The sequence below is a fragment of the Chinchilla lanigera genome, unplaced genomic scaffold (assembly GCF_000276665.1).
Source record: "Chinchilla lanigera isolate Chin_1 unplaced genomic scaffold, ChiLan1.0 scaffold00077, whole genome shotgun sequence".
NCBI lineage: Eukaryota > Metazoa > Chordata > Mammalia > Rodentia > Chinchillidae > Chinchilla > Chinchilla lanigera.
The window spans coordinates 7,376,712-7,396,979 of record NW_004955478.1 but is presented as its reverse complement, the minus strand read 5'-3'; the positions used below and the strand labels follow the sequence as shown (position 1 = coordinate 7,396,979).

Here is a 20,268-nt window from a genome sequence, read left to right as displayed (position 1 = left end):
TTTTTGTTTCTTGTAATTCAACATACTCTCTTTTATTTTATTTATTTATTTTTTTGAGACAGAGTCTCACTGTGCAGTTCAGGGTGGCCTTGAGCTCACTTTGTAGCCCAGGCTGGCCTCGAACTCGCAACGATCCTCCTGCCTCAGCCTCCCGAGTGCTGGGATTACAGGCGTGCGCCACCACGCCCAGCTCAACATATTCTTGAAGCAATGGAACACACCAACAGTGTAATGAACAATGTATCACAGAAAGCACCAAAAATATTTACTTCATAAGTATAAAAGCACTAAAACAAAACAAAAAACAAAAAACACTAAATCAACATGACAAATTAGCAAAGGAAAAATGTTTATTATATAAATATGAAAACCTATACATTCTTAGCCGATGTTATATACTTGATTAAAAAGTCTTTTAACTTTGATATATGCATCATTTCCTTCATTGTGGTATCTCTACTTCTCAGCTGGACCAATCCATTCTCCAAAGTAGTTTCCGTAATCAAAACTGTGAAGAGGATACTCATCTCATCGTATCTAAGGAGAAAGTAGTTCAAAAAAACACATGAGCACAAACGTCAGTGTCAGTCTCCACACACCCAGCTTTCATTACTTCAGTGTCTGCGTCATGTTCAACCGTGAACTCAAAGTCAGGGCTTGAGAACTAGATCGAAAATACTCAACATTTTCTGCTCTTTTTTGTTTGTTTCGTTTTTTTCTTTTTGAGACGCGATTTCTCTATGTAATTCAGGCTGGCTTTGAACTTGCAACGATCCTCCAGCCTCAGCCTCCTGAGTGCTGGCATTACAGGCGCGCACCACCACACCCAGCTCATTTTTTGCTTCTGAATCACGAAGTAAAATTTCTGGAGAGTTTCTAACAGTGTATACCTAAAAAGCCATCAAAGAAATTAAGCCTGAGAAATAAACCTGTCACCTTAATACATCGTTTAGTGTGGCATGACAGACTCACCTCCTGACACCTCAGCCTTTTGGAGCCTAGCTGTACTGTAAGAACAATTACTTTAGGTTAAATAACAATGCTACAATAAAGAGCTGGCATACAATAACTTTTACCAGATTCATGCATTATTTCTTACTCAGTGTATGCCAGTTTGTAACTTCTACTTTAGCAATCACTGGCCGCCTTTCTGCTTACCAAGTCATATTACTTATTACATGTTTTATTTAGTTTTTATTGTCTTTTTTTTAATCCCACTTCGAATATAAGCTTTCCTGTCATATTCACTCACTATTGTATCAAAGTGTGTAAGACACAATAGGTACTTAATACATATTTGGATAACAGTATCTTGGGACAACAAAGCCTGAGCAATAAAAAAGAACAAAATTTGATTACGTCCACATGACTCAAAGGGTAAGGTTTTAGAACCTGTGAAGACTAGGAAGTCCTCAAGTCTCAAGTACCAGCCCTTCATTTCATATATGCTCTATTTTTATATGTAGAGACTATTTTTAGCTCAGTGTGGTGGCTCATGCCTGTAATCCCAGCACTTCAGGAGGCTGAGGCAGGAGGACTATAAGTTCGAGTCTCATCTTAGTGAGACTGCCTCAAAAGTAAAAGGAATGGGGGTGTAGCTCAGGGGTACAGAGCCCCTGGGCTTGATCCACAGCACGGACACAAACAAAAATATAAAACAAAACTATTTCTCTGCAGACATCATCTGGAAAGCATACTTTAACAAGTTACCAGAGAGCTGAAGAGCAAACTAAAACGCTTCCGATCTCTGCCCAGAAGACGTGTATAATACAAAAAGCTTTCAAAACCAAAAAACAAAGGAAGAATGGATTTATTAAAAAAAAGCTGATGAGACAGCACATTAGTAAGATAAGAGATAGACAAATATTTCAATTATCCAGACAAAAGCTACTGGTGACCTTATCTTAGGCAATGTCTGCAAAAGCAATGTGGTTTGAGATTAGTTTACAGATATGCTGAACTACATAGTGAGAACTTGTCTCAAAAAGTAAAACCGGTCAGACTGCCCTTGAATTCACTACCGAGCCCAGGCTGGCCTTGAACCTACAGCAATCCTCCTGCCTCAGCCTCCTCAATGCTGGGATTCAGGTGTGCACCACCACACCTGGCTTTTCCCTCTCATCTACACTTTATACACACAGCCTGAAGGTAATTTGATGTGGTATTTTTTGTGCACCTGTATTCTGACCCTGTCATATGAGGAGAGGTGTGGAATTTTCCACTTGTTGTGAAACATCAGTGCTCAAAATGTTTCAGATTTTAGGGCATTTCAGCTTTGGGATGCTGAACTGCCAGGTTAGGGTTTATCAACAAGAAGCCAGTTTCAATCTAGAGCAACCGGGGAACCAGCGATGCCAGTCACTGAGACAAGTTCTCTACCCTCCAAAATGGACTTCTCTTTTACTCAGTCTCAGAATAAACCAAAATACCAGCAAGGACAAGGCATTCTGACCGTGTTCCTTCAGTCCTCATTCAACACATGTATCCCCCACCCCCACCCCCACCCTCGGTACCGGGGATCGAACTCAGGACCTTGCGCTTGCTGGGCAGGTGCTGTGCCGCTGAGCTAAATCCCCAGCCCAGCACATGCATCTTGTATACACAACTGTATCCTGATAAATAAACGAGGGCCCTTCACGACACTGTGTCTTGGAAATGCACACGGCATGTGCTGCAATGTACCTGCTGGACACTGCTTTGTGCTATAATTAAGGGCACATCGTTCTGTAAAAGGAAAAGTGGGGAATAATCTTAATTATGTTTCATATATATTTATGAGATTTGTTTCTGTTATCATAAAGAAATATATAATCAGATACTGAATAAAATACATTTTTAATGACTAGAAAGATCATTTCTCTTACTTTGAATAGAGCTGTTCCAGTGAGGACTGTACAGTTTCCAAATAGCCAGGCCACACAGAGATCCCGTTCTCTAGTAATTCATTAAATAGCCCTTGACAAACCTGGAGAAAAGTACAGAGCCTTCAAATAGCAGTTAAGTGTCCTACTCCTGTGGAACCACAAATCCCTCGTTTGTGTTTACTGACTGAGGGACTGTACTGGGGACAGAACCCGAGCCGTCGCACTCGGCTATAGCCCAGCCTGTTTCCTTTTTTTTGAGACGGTCTCGCTATGCAGTCCAGGCTGGCTTTGAGCTCACTCTGTAGCCCAGGTTGGCCTCGAACTTGCAATGATCCCCCTGCCTCAGCCTCCCCGTGACCACCACACCCGGCTCCATTTTATTTTCTTATATTGAGACAGGGTCTCACTAAGCTGCTGGCCTCAGACTTCACAACCCTCGTGCCTGGGGCTCCCAAGTAGCTAGAATTATAGGTATGTGTCACGATGCCTGATTTACAAATCACCCTTTTCAATCTCCAAAATGAATATAAATCCCTTCAGTTATGTAATACTAATGTTTATAATTTTTTTTTTTGGGTACCAGGAATTGAATTCAGGACCTTGCACTTGCCAAGCAAGGCGCTGTGCCGCTAAGCTACATCCCAGGCCTCTAACGTTTATAATTTACACTTGTATACTTTATAAACTGTGTACTTCCTCTGAAAATTAAGCACTGCAAACTCAATACTGAGTGTGAGTTTTCTGGGATATTTTTATACTAAACAAGAAATTCTGTCATCATCACTCAAAAGCAAAATTTTGTCATCACAAAATATAAACACACACACAAACCCCTCAAGAGGCCCAAAACAGATTCCATTAAAAAAAAAAAAAAAAACTGCCTCCAAAGATGTGTAACTCCAGGGCCGGGGATACAGCTCAGGGCACAAGCGTGTGCCTGGCAAATGCAAGGTCCTGAGTTTGATTCCCAGTACCAAAAACAAACAAACAAAAATCAACAAAGATGTGTAACACCAAGCTCATGTGAGAGCTGGAAACAGCCCGAGGATTATACATCCAGGTCAGGAAGCGGGAGGAGCCAGAAAAGAAAACAAGAGGCGGGGCGTGGGGGCGCACGCCTGTGATCCCAGCACTCTGGAGGCTGAGGCAGGAGGATCCTTGTGAATCTGAAGCCAGGCTGGGCTACAAAGTGAGTTCAGGACCAGCCTGGAATACACAGCAAGACCTTGTCTTAACAAAACTAAAACAAGATACGATAAAAGCCAGTAGCACAGTATTACGGAAACCAGCTACATAAAATGTTTCAGTGGACTGCTGGAGACATAGCCTGACTGGAAATACAAGAGTGGTAACACATCAATGGCACGGGACACTTCAGTTTTTAAAAGCAACACCAAAGCAAAATTAAGCCCACCTGCCCTGGGCCTGGAACAAGCTTGCATGAGAACGCCTGCCCAGCCCGCACCGGCCCTGGCCCCTCCCCAGTCCCGGAAGGCGAACTTCAAGGCCCCTGCGCTGCTCTCCTCCAGGCTTCCCGCCCTCTGCGCTGTGGACACAGGAAGGTGAGGAGCATCGGGGCCACCGTCAGACGCCTGCAGCACCCCCGCCTCTGCACCTTGTGACAACTGAAGCGGCTCTGGACATTACCCCAAGTCCCTCCTTTGGTGGTGGTGACTGAGCTATAGCACTGCTTCTCAAACTCGAGAAACTTGGGGGCTCCAACGGCGTGGTGGAGCCTGCGGCAGCCAGGGAGCAGGAAGCCACAGGAAGGCCGTGGTCTTCTCTTTGCTCGGTCCACGGGCGCCACCTTCCCAGGAGCCAGGGCGAGCTTCAGTGTCCTCACTCAGGTCCTAGGTGGCGCTGGGTTCCCCAGACAGAAACGATGACTGCTAAGGAAACCACCTCCCTGGCTTTTCTCAAGAGTTTTTAATAACTAGACCAGATTCATTAGGAAATTCAAAATTGCCAGCTGTGGTGGTGCACACCTGTATCCCAGCACTCGGGAGGCTGAGGCAGGAGGATTACTGCGAGTTCCAGGCCAGCCTGGGCTACCTAATGAGTTCAAGGCCGGCGCGAGTTGCATGGAGAGACTCTATCTCAAAAAGACAAGAAGTTCTAAGTTTGAGCCCCACCTAGGCAATTTGGTGAGACTACTTCAAAAAGGAGAGTCGGGGGAGGTAGCCTGGTGGTGGGGATCCCCTGGGTTTTACCCCCAGTACTAAAACAAACAAACATCAAAGTGTGAAGTTAAAAGGGAAAGGGAAAAGTAATTCACCAGGCATCTGAACAAACATTTTAATATCAGAACTGTGTAAACACATTAAAATGGAATTGAGTGGCGATGACTTTTAACAGCAAAATCCACTGAATTATATTCAGCTTCTTAACATAGTCACACAGCACTCACCCACAGTCCCATTGCTTACAATATTTTATTTATTTATTTATTTGGTCTTTTTTGAGACAGGGTCTCTCTACACAGTTCAGGCTGGCCTTGAGCTCACTGTGTAGCCCAGGCTGGTCTCGAACTCACAATGATCCTCCTGCCTCAGCCTCCGAGTGCTGGGATTACAGGCATGCACGGCCACACCCGGCTCCACTTACAATATTTTAAAAAGCAAATAAATCAGAATAAAAATTTAAATGGCAAGTTACCGAGTTTACTTAGTGATGGTTATACACAAAATTGTTAGTGTTTCATGTTACTGACGATGAAACCCACAGGTGCTCTGCCACTGAGCTACATACATCCCAGTCACTTTTATTTCTGTTCTGAAACAAGGTCTTGCTAAATTGCACAGGCAGTACTTGAACCTGTGATCCTCCTGCAGCAGCCTAAGTGCTGAAATTATAAGTATGTGCTTACAACCATGACACTTAAACTCCTTTAACTCACCTGTCTGAGTTCCACAGTTGGACCTCTTCCCACATCCAAAGCAACTTTAATAGGGGCTAAACAAGGGTGCAGTTTAAGCACCTAGGGCAATTATGGAAGGAAGGGAAGCACAATTAATATAAAAAAGGAAAAAACCCCAGCCATAGGTTTAATTCCCAGTTTATCTCTGAAGCATCAAAAGCACCTTTCTATGAAGACTTTTCTTCCTTGCAAAGGAGTTCTCTGTGAGCTGGAAAGAGTCGTAGAGGTAAGCCAGCATGCCTTGGTCTAGGTCCCCGCTCACGGATACAACAGAAGGAACCACCATCTTCCGCCCATCTCGGCCCTTCACAGAGAACACAGTAAATAAAGTATCGTTCAACAGAACTTCCTTAAGGTTACACATTTTAGATCCGGCCAATCAGAATACAAAATTGTAAATTTACTTCACAAAGAACCCAGTCTGTGCCAGGCCTACACCAGGCACTGGGCACACAGACGATGACACGGCCTCGGCCGCCAGGGAGGTCAGAGAAGTCAGGGCACCGCAGCCAGTCTGTCGTCACCTGCGACCTTAAAACGCAACCGCCGCGGGGCCTCACTCCCCGACAGGAAGAGCCAGCTCAGCTGGGATCCGGGCAGCGGCACTGTCTTCTCAGGGCTTCCGAGGTGAGCTTCAGTACTGGAAAGGCAGCAGCACTCTTAGGTAAAAACTGAACACTACTTCATACAGGTTAGAAGAGCAGGAGGGGTTGGTGCTCAAAGAAAGGGGTCTGCAGTACGATTTGCTAACATGTATGGTTATTTTCATAATAAACACCTATTAAAAACTTGTTTTTGGGTTAAGACTATCACTATATAAATACATACAATACTATTCCACAGCATATAATTAAGTATTCCTAAACTTTGTCCTCTCTTTTGAACTGATGAGGAAAAAAATATCTCAAATTCTTAAAAATTTCAATTCTAAAACTTTTTCAACGTTTGCATTTCAACAGTTCTACCATCATTCTTTTGTTTTGGTTGGGAAAGGGCCTCCCATGTTATTCAGGCTGGCCTCAAACTCATGGCGATCTTCCTGCCTCAGCTTCCTGAGTGCTAGGATTACAGGCATGTGCACCCCCATACCAGGCTTATTCTTTTTTTTTTTTTTTTTCCTTTTTTGAGGCAGGATCTTGCTCTGCAGTTCAGGCTGGCCTTGAGCTCACTTTGTAGCCCAGGCTGGTCTTGAAGTCGCAACAATCCTCCTGCCTCAGCCTCCCGAGTGCTGGGATTACAGGCATGTGCTACCATGCCAGGCCCAGGCTTATTCTTTTAAAATTTTTATTATCAGCCGGGCATGGTGGCGCATAACAAATAGCATAACAAATAAACACTAAGAAAATGAGAAAAACGAAAAAAACAAAAAAAAACCACTATTGCCGAGCTATCCAACAGTAATTCTTCTTAGCTAGGCTAATTTTTACGTCTGCCAGAGCAAATTTGCTTTCCATCTTAACTGTCCTTCAGACTGTACTGATCTGGAAGTCAAGTTTTCTGTTCCCCAAAACAGAAACTCTTAAAACTGTTCCAAACAGTTTTTCTGTTTTCTAAAATATAATTCCTCCAGGGACACATTTAAATGTTAACAGTGAAACCAATTACAAATAAATTCAAAATAGCCTAAGAAATCTTTCAAAAAAACCATATTTAGTGGCAGAAATTCTATTTGTTATTTTTTAATGTTCAACTAATGGTTTTTGTGAACTATGGAAACAGAACAATTTCAAGAAAAGGTAAAAATTCTGCAGTAGAGGAGTTCTCCTTCGTGAAAACTACTCCAATAAAGAATAAAATAAGGGGCTGGGGATTTAGCTCAGCGGCAAAAGCGCCTGTCTGGCAAGCGCAAGGTCGTGAGTTCGGTTCCCGGTACCGGAGAAAAACCAAAAAAAAAAAAAAAAAGAATAAAATAAGAGCTAGTAGCCACACTACAAAAATCATCTTTTTTTTGGAGATAGGGTCTCACTATGCAGTTCAGGCTGGCCTTGAGCTCACTGTGTAGCCCAGACTGGCCTCCAACTTGCAGTGATCTTCCTGCCTCAGCCTCCTGAGTGCTGGGGTTACAAGCATGTGCCACCATGCCTGGCCCAAAAATCATCTTTAAATCACTACTACAAGTTGAGTTGGTCTTTAGCTATGACAATTAACCAAGCTACATTTCATTTGAGAGCTGAGCACCCAAAATAATGTGTGATGGTGGTGGAGTTATGAGGAATGCTCACAAATAAGCATTTTAGTTGTTTATTGGTTTTTTGCTCATATTTGTTAATCTACTTTGCATTCATTGCATATGAAGTGTAACTGGTGCGTTCCTAACCTGAAAGCCCCAGATCTTCCAAGATCTGAACTCTGGGCGTGGACAAGACACCACACGTGGAAAATCACACCTCTGACCTCCTGTGATGGGTCGAAGTCAAAACACAGGAGCACTGAGCACTTTGTACAACATCGTCTGCATGCTGCAGGAGTAAGGTGCACATGAAACACAAATATATTCTGTGTACACACAGGTCCTAGCCCCAAGACAGCTCGTTATTTGCATGCAAATATTCCAAAATCTGCAAATTCAAAAATTCAAAGCATTTCTCCTGGAGACAAGGAATATTCAATTAATGTTGTTTTCCTTATTATGGTATTTTTAAGTTTCAGGCACCTTTTTTTTCCACTGTAAGCCACAAAGCAGTACACTAAAAACTCCATCTCTAAACAAAAACCAAGACTCCATCTCTACAAATCTAATAACCTATATATTCAAATCTAGACCCACCTGGGCAGAAAAGCGCTATTCTACCTCTCCAAACAGGGTAAGTTTTAGCAGGATTCCTTCTCCAAAGGAATTATATCATCTGCTCGAAGTTTTGAAAATTTTGTTTCCTTTTAAATGCAGCACCGTTGTGCCTCTGCTTCCCTCCTGCCAGCTCTGAGCTGTGGTCAGCGGGCAGGAGCACCCGGCCTGGGCCGTCCAGGCTTGAGCTCTGGGCCAGTGTGGCTGGGACAGAAAGGAGGAGGCGGAGTTCAAGGCTAAGTTTCTTCCTGCCTCTCCTCCCTCCCTGTGTTCTAGTGAGCACGGCTGGGTGGGAGGCTGCGGAGAGCAGCTCATCCAGGATCAAGTTCTCAACCTGGCTTCTCTTCCTTCTTTCCCTTGCGCCAAAAACCTCCGTCCTGAGTGTGAGGGTGGGACCACTGGTGTATCCGGGCTGTCTGCCAAAGCAGGGCAGGGAGATCGGCTGCACACAAGAAATGAAAAGCAGCTAGGCACAGTGGCTCACACTGGCAATCCCAGCATTAGACTGAGGCAGAGGGACTACAAGCTCAAGCCCTGCATGCGCAATTCAGCAGACCCTGTTTTTTTTTAAAAAAAGGAAAAAAAAAGGCTGTGGGGAGCCAGGTATGTTGTACACTCATAATCGCAGCATTCAGGAGGCTGAGGCAAGAGGATCACTGTGAGTTCAAGGCCAGCCTGGGTTACATAGTCAGTTGAAGGCCAACCTGAACTGCATAGTGAGACCCTGTCTTAAACACCCCACCCATAAGGCTGTGGGAGTATATGTGAAGGCCCTGGGTTCAATGCCTAGAACCACCACCACCAAAATAAACGTGTCAGTATTTGTAGTCACGTACAATATATCCTAGCTGTGTCCACAAGAGGGCCCAGAGACACTGTTACTTGGTTACAAGGAGTATACTTCATGGCCAATCGTGATCTATGAATATAATTCCCTTTAGTAGGAGCCAAGGCTCCTTGGAGGAATGGCTGGTTCCACACCTAGGTCAAGAAAATGTTAGATGATCTTTTAACAGTTTATTCTTATAAAAAGTAAGGAGTCAGCTGGGTGTGGTGATGTATGCCTAATTCCAGCACTCTGGGAGGCTGAAGCCGGGAGATTGCAAATTCAAGTCCTGCCTGAGCAACTAGGAAGATCCTGTCTCCAAACAGAAAAAAGGGCTGGGGATGTAGCTCAGTGTGAGGGCCATGGGATCTGTGTGTGTGTGTGTGTGTGTGTGTGTGTGTGTGTGTGTGCGTGCGCGCGCACGCGCGTGAGTAAAATAAATGACTAAATTACTAGTACAGAGAATGATGAACATATGTGAAAAGGACACTGGCCAAGTCTAGGACAATCTCAATATCAAAATAAGTATTACAGTAGCAGATTATAATCCTATGAGCAAAAGAGGAATCTGGGACTCCATACCAATATGAAAAATAAACAAATGGGGAAGGAGGGAAATCCCTACCCTGTAGCACACTGCTAACCAATAAATCTAGAAGAAATGATAGTATTACTGAAAAACTAAAACAAAGTCACAAATGTACTAATTCCTTTAGGCAAGAATCACCAGGGGAGTCCCCAGCTAGAAATCAAAATCTAGTGACAAAGAGGTTACGTGCACAGCCTTGTAAAGTAGCTCTGCACGAAGATTTATCTGCTTTGCATGGGAGAAAGCTGGCAGACACTGCTCGCGAGCGAGCGGAGTGAACTCCCTCGGGAAGGCACGGACGCCCACGCCTCCTGACGTGGTACGCTGAGGAGAGGGCAGCGCGGCTGCTGTCCCGCCCCCAGCAAGCATGCAGAAGCCACGCGGAGACAAATCCGAGACGAGGGGCATCCCGCAAAGTAACCAGCCTGCACCTTCACAGGTTTGGACCACGGCAGAGCAGGAAGAAGTGGAACTGTTTATCTGCAAGAGACTACGGAAATGACAGCTATGTGAAATGCACAATCCTGCCTGGGTCCTGCACTCACAAAGGGCATTACTGCAGTAACTGGTTACATCTGAAGGACTCTGTGGAATGGACAGTGAAAGCGGGTCACTGTTAATTTCCTGGCTTTGATGACTGCACTGTGTGTCACCTAAAAAAGATACCAAGGTATTAAGGGCTCACGGGACTATATGCCTGTAATTACTGTGACCTGGTTCAGACATGAACACAGATCATCTGGATAAGAACACACAGAAGCACAAAGTAAAACATACGTGTAATTTAGACACATCTCCAGGACACATGCGTAAGAGTTCTTTATCTCCCAGGTTCCACAGCGTTTCTATTGGCTCCTTTCCCCAGGGAAAAGTGTAGTAAAGTTGGCTTCCTTTTCTCCCCTCTTCGTCCTGACAATCACTGCTGCTGAAGTTAGAGGGACACATGGCAAACTGGAAAAGAAAATTTGTCTTACAACTTATTAAAATAAACACTAACTGCTAGGTGTGGTGGCGCACGCCTGTAATCCCAGCACTCAGGCGGCTGAGGCAGGAGGATCGCTATGAGTTCGACACCAGCCTGGGCTAAAAAGTGAGCTCAAGGCCAGCCTGAACTGCATAGCAAGCCTGAACTGTCTCAAAACAACACAAAAAAACCAAACAAATAAACCTAAAAAACACTAACTTACCTGAAATCCTGCAGTCACTTCTAAGAATTAAAAATTGTTAAGACTGTTTATCCAGCAACTGATTGCAACTAGTCAAGTCTCAAAAACTGAAATTTAATAAAGTATGAGTGGGAATACTATTAAACATACTGTTTTTTTGTTTTAAGAAACTATTAGAAAAACTGTTGATGCTCTTGAGCCTTTCTGTGGCCACTGATAAAGAGGGGAAGTTAATGATGAACTAAACAGGATAAAGAAATGTATCTTTCTTTAAAATGGTTGCCATTCTTAGCCTTCAGTAAAGTGCTTAGTACTTTTCCGCACTTTTCCATTTAGCTTAACTGGGAGTTGTGGAATTTTTAAGAGTTGGGCGGCCAAGTGTGGTAGCACAAGCCTGCAATCCCAGCACTCTGGGAGGCTGAGGCAGGAAGATCACAAGTTTGGTCCCAGCCTTGACAACTTAGCAAGATTGTGTCTCAAAATTTTTTTTAAAGGGGCTGGAGATGCTGCCCAGTGCAAAGGCCTTGGGTTCAATCCCCAGTACCGAAAGGAAATTGGGAAAAGGTAGGACACCGGCCAGATAAAAAATGCTTACTTTAGCTCTTTTCAGCATATACTAAAGCGTGACTGTAAATCACAGAACCATTTTGAGGGCTGGGGATTTAGCTCAGCGGCACAGCGCCTGCCTGGCAAGTGCAAGGTTGTGAGTTTGATTCCCAGTACTGGAAAAAAAAACAACAACAAAAACAAACAGAACCATTTTGATTGACATGGGGAGTTCACTGAGGAAGGAACCAAGAGCTGAAGTTGTAAAGGTGGGCAAGAGTCAAACTTCACCCGAGCCAAAATGCCTGGTGAGGGGCGGAAACTCTACCTGCAACAGTGAGGCTTGTGAACAATAGCATCTGAGCGTAACAAACGTCTCTACGTAAGTAACCCTGTCGCCTGGAAGGATGAAAACCATTACGAAGCTTTCAACTTCTATTTGTTGATTTACTGTAGCGATCGCTTACAAATATGACATAGCTGTACCCCATCAAATTTCATTCGTAATGCAAGAGCACTGCCTCTGACACATTAAGGAATTGTGTGTGTTAACTATTAAATGAATGGGGAGTACCTTTCTCCACCACAGCAGTCGGTGACGCAACCAGAAATCCAGCCACTGGCTCGAAGTCCTTGAAGAAGTAAACCACACCAGCGAAGCTTCGGTCTTCTCACCGATGCTTCAGAGAGCAAAAATATTAAAAATTAGCTTACCTGGACTATACGATCTAGCCTAAAGGCTGGTTCTTCTCTATTTAAATACAAGGCCAGGCTATCTGCCGCATCTTATACCTTTTAACACCATCAGGTGTCTGCTTAGAGTCAGAAACAGGATGGAAACACACTCCGATCTGAGCAAGGCCATAAGGCAGCTTCCTGTTTACCAGACCCAGGCAGTGGACATAGTGCTCCAAGGCACCTGATAAAAGACAGATCAATCACTGCGTAAATCTGTTCCACAAACCAAAACCATCTGTGTCAATTGATAGGCAAACTAACAGCATAAGCAAGTTCACACAGCGGTACAAATATCATGGAGCTAGTAATATTATCTTAATTACACTCAATCTAAGGTAGTTTCTCAACTTTTTTTTTTTTTTTTTTTGGTACCAGGAATCGAACTCACAACCTTGTGCTTGCCAGGATGGCGCTGTGCCGCTGAGCTATATCCCTGGCCCCTGTTTCTCAACTTTTTAGTTTGAAGATTTTCAAATCTACATGCAAGCGAAAGAGTATTACAAAGGACTCGTGTGCACCCTTCACCAAGATGCATCAGTTATCAACATCTGCCACGTTTTCTTCTGCTGGCTTCTAAACGCTTCAGTGTGCATCTCCAAAAAACAAAAATATTCTCTGTATACCTTCACTGTACATAAAGTTAACCAAATCCCATTATATCGCCTAACATATCGGTATTTAATTTTTCAAACTGTCCATCGCAGTATCATTATTTTTGCTCTTCTCTTTCTAATTAAGGTTTATATGCATTTTGGTTTTTCTGGTACTGGGAATAGAACTCAACACCTTGCACTTGCCAGGCAGGTGCTTGTGCCACTGTGCTATATACCCAGCCCTTATATGCGTTTTGATTAGGACTCTTCAGTAATTGAGATTATTTCCCCTGACTCCTTCCCCTCAACACTGCTTCCAATGACAATGAGATGTGATTTGCGTCCAGGTTAATCATGCATTATCTCACACTTGAGACTTGTCATATAATTTGAACTAATTACTTTTAGCAGGAATACACTGTTAATATCTACAGCTTACCAAATCATAACAAGAGCGATACAGTATCAGATTATCCTATTACTGACAAGACCAAACGGATCACTGGTTCCGGCAGTCAAAGTAGTTGTGTTGTTACTGCTGCTGCACTGCCGTCCCCAGCCCCCTAAAATGTTTACCTTTCGTTCTGACTCTGGGAAACAGCCAGAAGCTGCATGGCGCCAGATCTGGTGAACGAAGTGAAGGTTAACCCCAACGTTTACCAGCCTGCCTTTCCGCTGGGTGACACTTGGTAGCAGCACTCACTGTATTTTTTATCACTTTATAAAGACATTCATAAAAGAGCACTTCCAGGACTGCTTTGAAAAGTGGCAAGAGGGGCTGGGGATTTAGCTCAGCGGCAAAGCGCCTAACTGGCAAGCGCAAGGTCTTGAGTTCAGTTCCCGGTACCGGAGAAAAGCCAAAAAAAAAAAAAAAAAAAAGTGGCAAGAATGACGGGATAAGTGTGTTCAAGACAAGGGGAAGTATTTTGAAGGGACTAATGGCAGTGTGTTTTTTACTATAATTTAAAGGAAATTTAAACATTTACCATACATTTTGATTAACCCTTCTAAGTATCTAGTCAACAATATCTTGCTCCCCAATAATCCTTCACCCAGTAATTCAGAATTTATTTTTGATAATCCTTGCTTGAATCAACTGTACTGTGGTTACAAACTAAAACAGTGAATTTTTGAATCCGTTTCCTTCTGTATTTACTACACAGCTTCTGTAAATACCGGAGCTCTCTTCTTCCTCCCTACCCCAGACTCAATCATTTGTTTTTAAAAGTGACACTATGTATTCCAAGATTTTAGTATACTCTGTGTTATGATCCACTACCATCAATGTTTACTTTTTTGTCTTTCTTGAAACAGGGTCTTGCTATGTAGCCCAGGTTGGCTTCAAACTCATGGCAATCCTCCCACCTCTGCCTCCCAAGTGCTGGGATTATGGGCATGTCAATATTTATTTTAATATTCAGTCGGTGTCAAAGTTAGCCAGTGGCAGCACTCTTCAAACCAGCATCTGTGTCCCTAAGACAGGACTCACTAATCCTCAAATGACTCTTTGCTTTCGAAGCACCAGTGTTTCAAACTCACCTGGTACTTTCCCTACCCCAGCCCTGGAAATGGCATTTCTCTAATGTTATGGCTTATGTCCAAGTGTCCCTACAAAGTCTCACGTGGTCATAGGTGGGGCTTTTCAGAGGTGGCTGGATCTAGAGTGTGTGATGCTGGGAATAAGGATGTGTGACTACTACACTAGTCCACTGATTGGTCTGGCATAGTTCTGGGGGTGGTAATGGGAAGGCCCACCCTGTGTGTGAGCGCTACCCACCTTAAGGGCAGGTAGCCTGGATAGAATATGAGGGGCAGAAAGAAGGCTGCTGCTGATTGCTGCTTTGCTACTTTGCTGCTTGCTATGCCTTGCAACTGCCATGAGCTATTTCTCCTCTGCTGTGCCTCTCTGCCAAGCCACCCTGCCTTGGAGCCATCTGTCTAAAAAACTGAAACCTCTACAAACTGTGAGCTATGATAAACCTTTTCTCCTTTAACTTTTGAGTGTCGAGCCTTTTGTCTCAGCAATGGGAAAAGTAACTAAGACATCCAAGCATTGTTTCATTTTAAAAAGCAAGTTCTGGGAACTAGGTGTGTTCACTGTTACTGAATGTCATTACTTATATGCCCTTTCTTTCCTTTTTTCCAGTACCAGGAATTGAACTCACAACGTTGCGCCTGCCAGGCAGGTGCTGTGCCACTGAGCTAAATCCCCAGCCCCTATATGCCTTTTCAATGGAGACAGTTAGGAGGTATGTATTTTTTAAAATCATGAATTCGTACTGATATTACTAGTCACATGTGGCATTAGTTTATCCTTCCCTTCTTTTATATTTTTAAAATCTCTTTTACAGCAAAAATCTTGGTTCTAATAATATTAGCCTATTTGTTCCTAAAATAGACATGAAATAGGTTCAAAATTATAATTCTAACACTTCTACTGAGAACAAAGAAAAGTTCAAAATGTCTCTTGTTGTACTGTGTGGTGATGCTTACCTGTAATCCTAGCACAAGGGTGGCTGAGGCAGGAGGATCACCATGAGATGGAGGCCAGCCTGGGCTACATAGCTGAGTTAAAGCCTAGCCTGAATGACACAGTGAGACCCTGTCTCATTCCCCCCACTGCCACCGTTCCCCCTAAGTCTGTTGTTTTCCACGTACTTACACTACATCCCAATAAATGATAACACTGTGCTCTCTGATTTGGATAGACTAGGTTGTCAATAATAAAGACCTAAAAATCTGTGTAAGACAGCAGAGCTACTCAGGCTGCAAGGAACCTGAGGGTCCAAGATCTACAGGGAAGACGGGAAAGGTGAACTCAACATCTGGCGCTATTTTCCAAATTCTCAGGTGGAAGAGCCAAGACACTGAAATGACAGCCTCCTGCTATGTGCTGAGGCTGGGACTTACAAAACTGCACTTCCTGGCCCACCAAAAGAAGTGGCCCTGGTAAACACCCCAGGCTCACCGGGGACACTTAGAGGGCTACACTCAAGGAGGACAGAGGTGAAGTGAAGAGAATGAAGCCAAGCCTCTAACCAGCGTAGTCCCTCGTGGCAGAGAAGATATGCCCCACTCTAACTGCCTGCCAGAAGAAAAGGTCTCCTAGGAAGAAGAAATCACCACTCTAAAAAGTAGGTATATCCAACCTGTGGCCCACAAGTTAGGCATACCTGAGCAAAAGCTTCAGTTTTTTTCTACAACTTCCCCAACTCTGTACCAGGAATCAAACTCACGACCTCGCAATTACCAGGCAGGCGCTGTGCCACTGAGCTAAATCCCCAGCCCCTTCTACAACTTTTATACATAAATTATCTACCATGTCAGAAGAAAGGCGCAAATGACCACAAGTCCAAAGAAAAAGATACTAGAAACCTATATATATATATATATATATATATATGAATTATTAAACATGGACTTTAAAACATGATCAGTATGTCCAAGGAAGTGGATGACAAAATGAAGAAAAGATCTAAAGTGTAATCAGTCATAGACAAAACAAAAGAGAACAGGGCAGTAACTATGTTTGGAAACAGTATGGCTGAGAATTTTTTAAAAGAATTTCCAAAAGCTGTTCATGAACATAGGCTGTCACGACATTCAGTCAGGACCGCAGAGAGCACAGCCACTAGGAGCAGGAAGGAGAGGCAAGCTGGGCAACTCCCAGCGGAAACACCGGGAGCCCCAGGAGCTGGCAATAAGCGGATTTAAGCTTCCTAAAGGCAAGGAAATGTCTGGCACGTGAAAGAAATGCTTCAGTGAGAGGACAGCTAAGAGAAGTAAGTCTCATTTTCTAAGTCTGCACCTGAGATAATATTTGATTTCATCTAACAGAGATTGGAAGAGATGACTGATTTGCTTGTGGACATGATAAATGAGCAGTGATTTAACCCTCCGAAGTCAAGCCATCGTGAAATAAAGTACTACAAAACTATCATCACATTTATCACCAGCTTGCTTTAGTTTGTTTTATTTCATTGAGGAAATGTTGAAAAGGATACTACAGTTTAGTCACCAATTTTCACAACCGTATTTAAAACTACTCCACAGTATTAAATTGATAAAGGAAGAATTTAGCCAAGAGGGGCTGGGGATTTAGCTCAGCAGCACAGCGCCTGCCCGGCAAGCGCAAGGTCGTGAGTCTGATTCCTGGAACCAGAAACAAACAAAACAAAACAAACAAACAAACAAAACAGAATTTAGCCAAGATGAGCAGTGTTTCAGTAACAAGAAAAGATGTCCAGTCTCACTATATTCAATATAGTTTTTGAATTTCTAGCTAGAGCAATGAGGAAAGAGATAAAAGGGACACACATAGGAAAGGAAGAAGACAAATTATCTTTCTTCATGATGATATGATCCTATTCTTACAAGGCACTAGACTCCACCAGAACACTTTTAGAGCTGATCAATTCAGCAAAGTAACAGGATATAAAATCAACATTTAGAAAAAAAAATTTAGGAGGCTAGAGATTTAGCTCAGCGGCAAAGTGCCTGCCTGGCAAGCACAAGGTCGTGAGTTCGGTTCCGGAGAAAAACCGGAGAAAAACCAAAAAAAAAAAAAAAAAATTTTTTTTTTTCTTATATAACAGTAAGGAATTAATTGAGAAAGAAGTCAGTAAAACCATTCCATTCACAATAGCTTAAAATAAAATACCTCGTAATCAATCCGATGAAGGAGGTAAAAGTACAAAGAAAATTTCACAACACTGGAGAAGAGACTGGAGAAGATACTAGAAGATGGAAAGACCCCACGTTCATGGATTGGCAGAGTTACTACTGTTAAAATGCTACATTACCAAAAGCAATCTACAGGTTCAGTGCCATCTCCATCAAAATACTAATGACATTCTTAGAAAATAATTCTAAAATCATATGGAAACACAAAAGACCCAGAATAACAGAGCAAACCTAAAGAGCAAGGCTGATCAAAGTATCTGATTTCAGCTGGGTGTGGTGGCACACAGTGGAAATCCTAGCCTTCTGGGAGGATAAGGCAGGGAGACCACAAGTTTAAATCTGGGCAAGTTAGTCTCTCAAAATAAAAGTAGGTGTGGTGGCTCTGGCCTGTAATCCTAGCACTTGTGGGAGGCTGAGGCAGGAGGATTGCTGTGAGTTTGAGACCAGCCTACCCTACATAGTGAGTTGAAGAACAGCCAGAATTAAAATCCAAAGCAAACCAAACAAAACTAAAATAAGCTAATGGTGCTGGAAAAACTAGTTATGATATTCCATTTGCAGAAGACTGAAATTATAGCCCGATCTGTCACCCTGTACAAAAATAAACTCAACAAGGATCAAAAGCCTAGGTATAAACAACCTGAAACTTTGAGACTGCTGGAAGAATACATAGGGCAAACACAGTTATAGGCACAGGCAAAGACTTCCTCAGTAGGACTCCAATAGTACAGGAAATACTAGCAAGAATCAACAAATGGGACTACATTAAATTAAGTTTCTAAACAGCAAGGCAAACAACTAACAAAGGGAAGAGACAGTCTCCAGAACAGGAGAAAATCTTCACTAGCTACTCTTTCAATATAGGATTAATATCTAGAATATATAAAGAACTCAAGAAACACAATACCAGAAACTCAAATAGCCCAATCAATAAATGGAACAGTACTTAAAAGAAGTACAAATGGCAAATACCTGCATATGAAAAAATGGCCAACATCTTTAGCCATTAGCGATACGCAAATTAAAACTACACTGAGATTCTATCTCACCCCAGTCACAGTGGCTATCCTCAAGAATACAAAAATAATAAATGTTGGCAAGGATTGGCGGGGAGCACTTCTACACTGGCGGAGGGAGTGTAAATCTGTAGTTACATAATGGCAATCGGTATGAGGTTCCTCAGAAAACTAAAAATACAGCCGGGAGCTGGGCGTGGTGGTGCACGCCTGTAATCCCAGCACTCAGGAGGCTGAGGCAGGAGGATCTCTGCGAGTTCGAGGCCAGCCTGGGCTACAAAGTGAGCTCAAGGCCAGCCTGAACTGCAAAGTGAGACCCTGTCTCAAAGACAAAAATAAAAATACAGCCAGATGTGTTGGCACACACCTCTAATTCTAGCACTCAGGAGTGCAGTAAAGCCAGGCAGGGATACACAGTGAGTTCAAGGCCAGCCTGAACTACAGTGAGATCCTGTCTCAAAAAACCAAACCACACAAAAAACAACTAAAAATAAAGCTACCATTTGATTCAGTTGTACCATATCTTGGTATATACGCAAAGGAATTAAAATCAACATACCAAAGGGATACCAGCATACCCAAATTTATTGTGGCACCATTCACAATAGCCAATTACGGTATTAGCCTAGATGGCCATGTAGCGAGGAACACAAAAAGAAAACGTGGTACATACACACAAAGCAGTATTATTCAGCCATAAACAATGAAACTTTGCCATTGTCAGAGTAAAGGACAGATCTTGAGTTCATCATGTACAGTGAAATAAGCCAGACTCGGAAAAACAACTCTCACGTTCTTCCTAATATTCGAGTCTAAAAGACGACAAGAAAGTAGAATGGAGATCATTATTAGCTAAGAGGAAAGGAATAAGGGGCAGTGGTGTAGGGATGGGTAAATGAGGGGATGGATATGATCGAGTATATTATATATATTGAAACCACTCAAAAATGTGAACTAAACCGGGTGTGGTGGTGATGTACGCCTGTAACCTCTGCACTTAGGAGGCTGAGGCAGGAGGACTGCAGTGAGTTTGAAGCCGGCCTCTGCTATTTCCTGATTTCAAGGTCTGCTGAACGACATAGTGGGACCCTGTCGGAAATAAAACAAAACAAACAAGAAAGTGAAACTAGGCAGGAGGGCAGGGCCAGAAGGCGATTAAAGTGATTAAAGTGTATTATGTGCATGTATGAATCTGCGAAAATGAAACTCATTAACCTGCAGAACCAGTATGCACTAATAAAAACTAAAAACGTTTTTCAAAAATGAGTAGTGTTCAAACACCGACTTCTAGCGAGAACCGGGCAACTTCCTCTGCGCGCCATCCTCCGACGGAGGGGCGCTCGCTTCGCACCCCGAACCTGCTGGGAGGCACGAAATCGCGAGGAGTCGTACCGTGGAGAAGCGTCTCCCGCAGCTGCCCGGAAGTGCTCAGTAAGCTCTCGAGACGCGCCACGAGCCGCTCGCCGCTCAGCTCTCCGTCCCGCAGGAGCTCGCGGAGGGCCCCCGCCGACAGCGCCGCGGCGGCCGCGTCCGGAGGCCCGCGCG

General features: G+C 43.4%; 1 protein-coding gene across 2 annotated transcripts in view; it reads right to left on the bottom strand.

The window, feature by feature from the left end:
* Window positions 1–332: 332 nt before the first annotated feature.
* Window positions 333–20,268, bottom strand: part of Polg2 (polymerase (DNA directed), gamma 2, accessory subunit) — a gene marked incomplete in the record, with an annotated part of 20,408 nt that continues 472 nt past the window's right edge. The window contains 9 exon segments of one of the 2 annotated variants that reach the window (XM_013503175.1): window positions 459–537; window positions 2,683–2,724; window positions 2,865–2,965; window positions 5,761–5,841; window positions 5,945–6,085; window positions 10,759–10,932; window positions 12,268–12,373; window positions 12,486–12,612; window positions 20,116–20,268. In XM_013503175.1, the coding sequence (XP_013358629.1) occupies window positions 2,709–2,724; window positions 2,865–2,965; window positions 5,761–5,841; window positions 5,945–6,085; window positions 10,759–10,932; window positions 12,268–12,373; window positions 12,486–12,612; window positions 20,116–20,268 (899 nt within the window). 2 annotated transcript variants of the gene reach the window in all.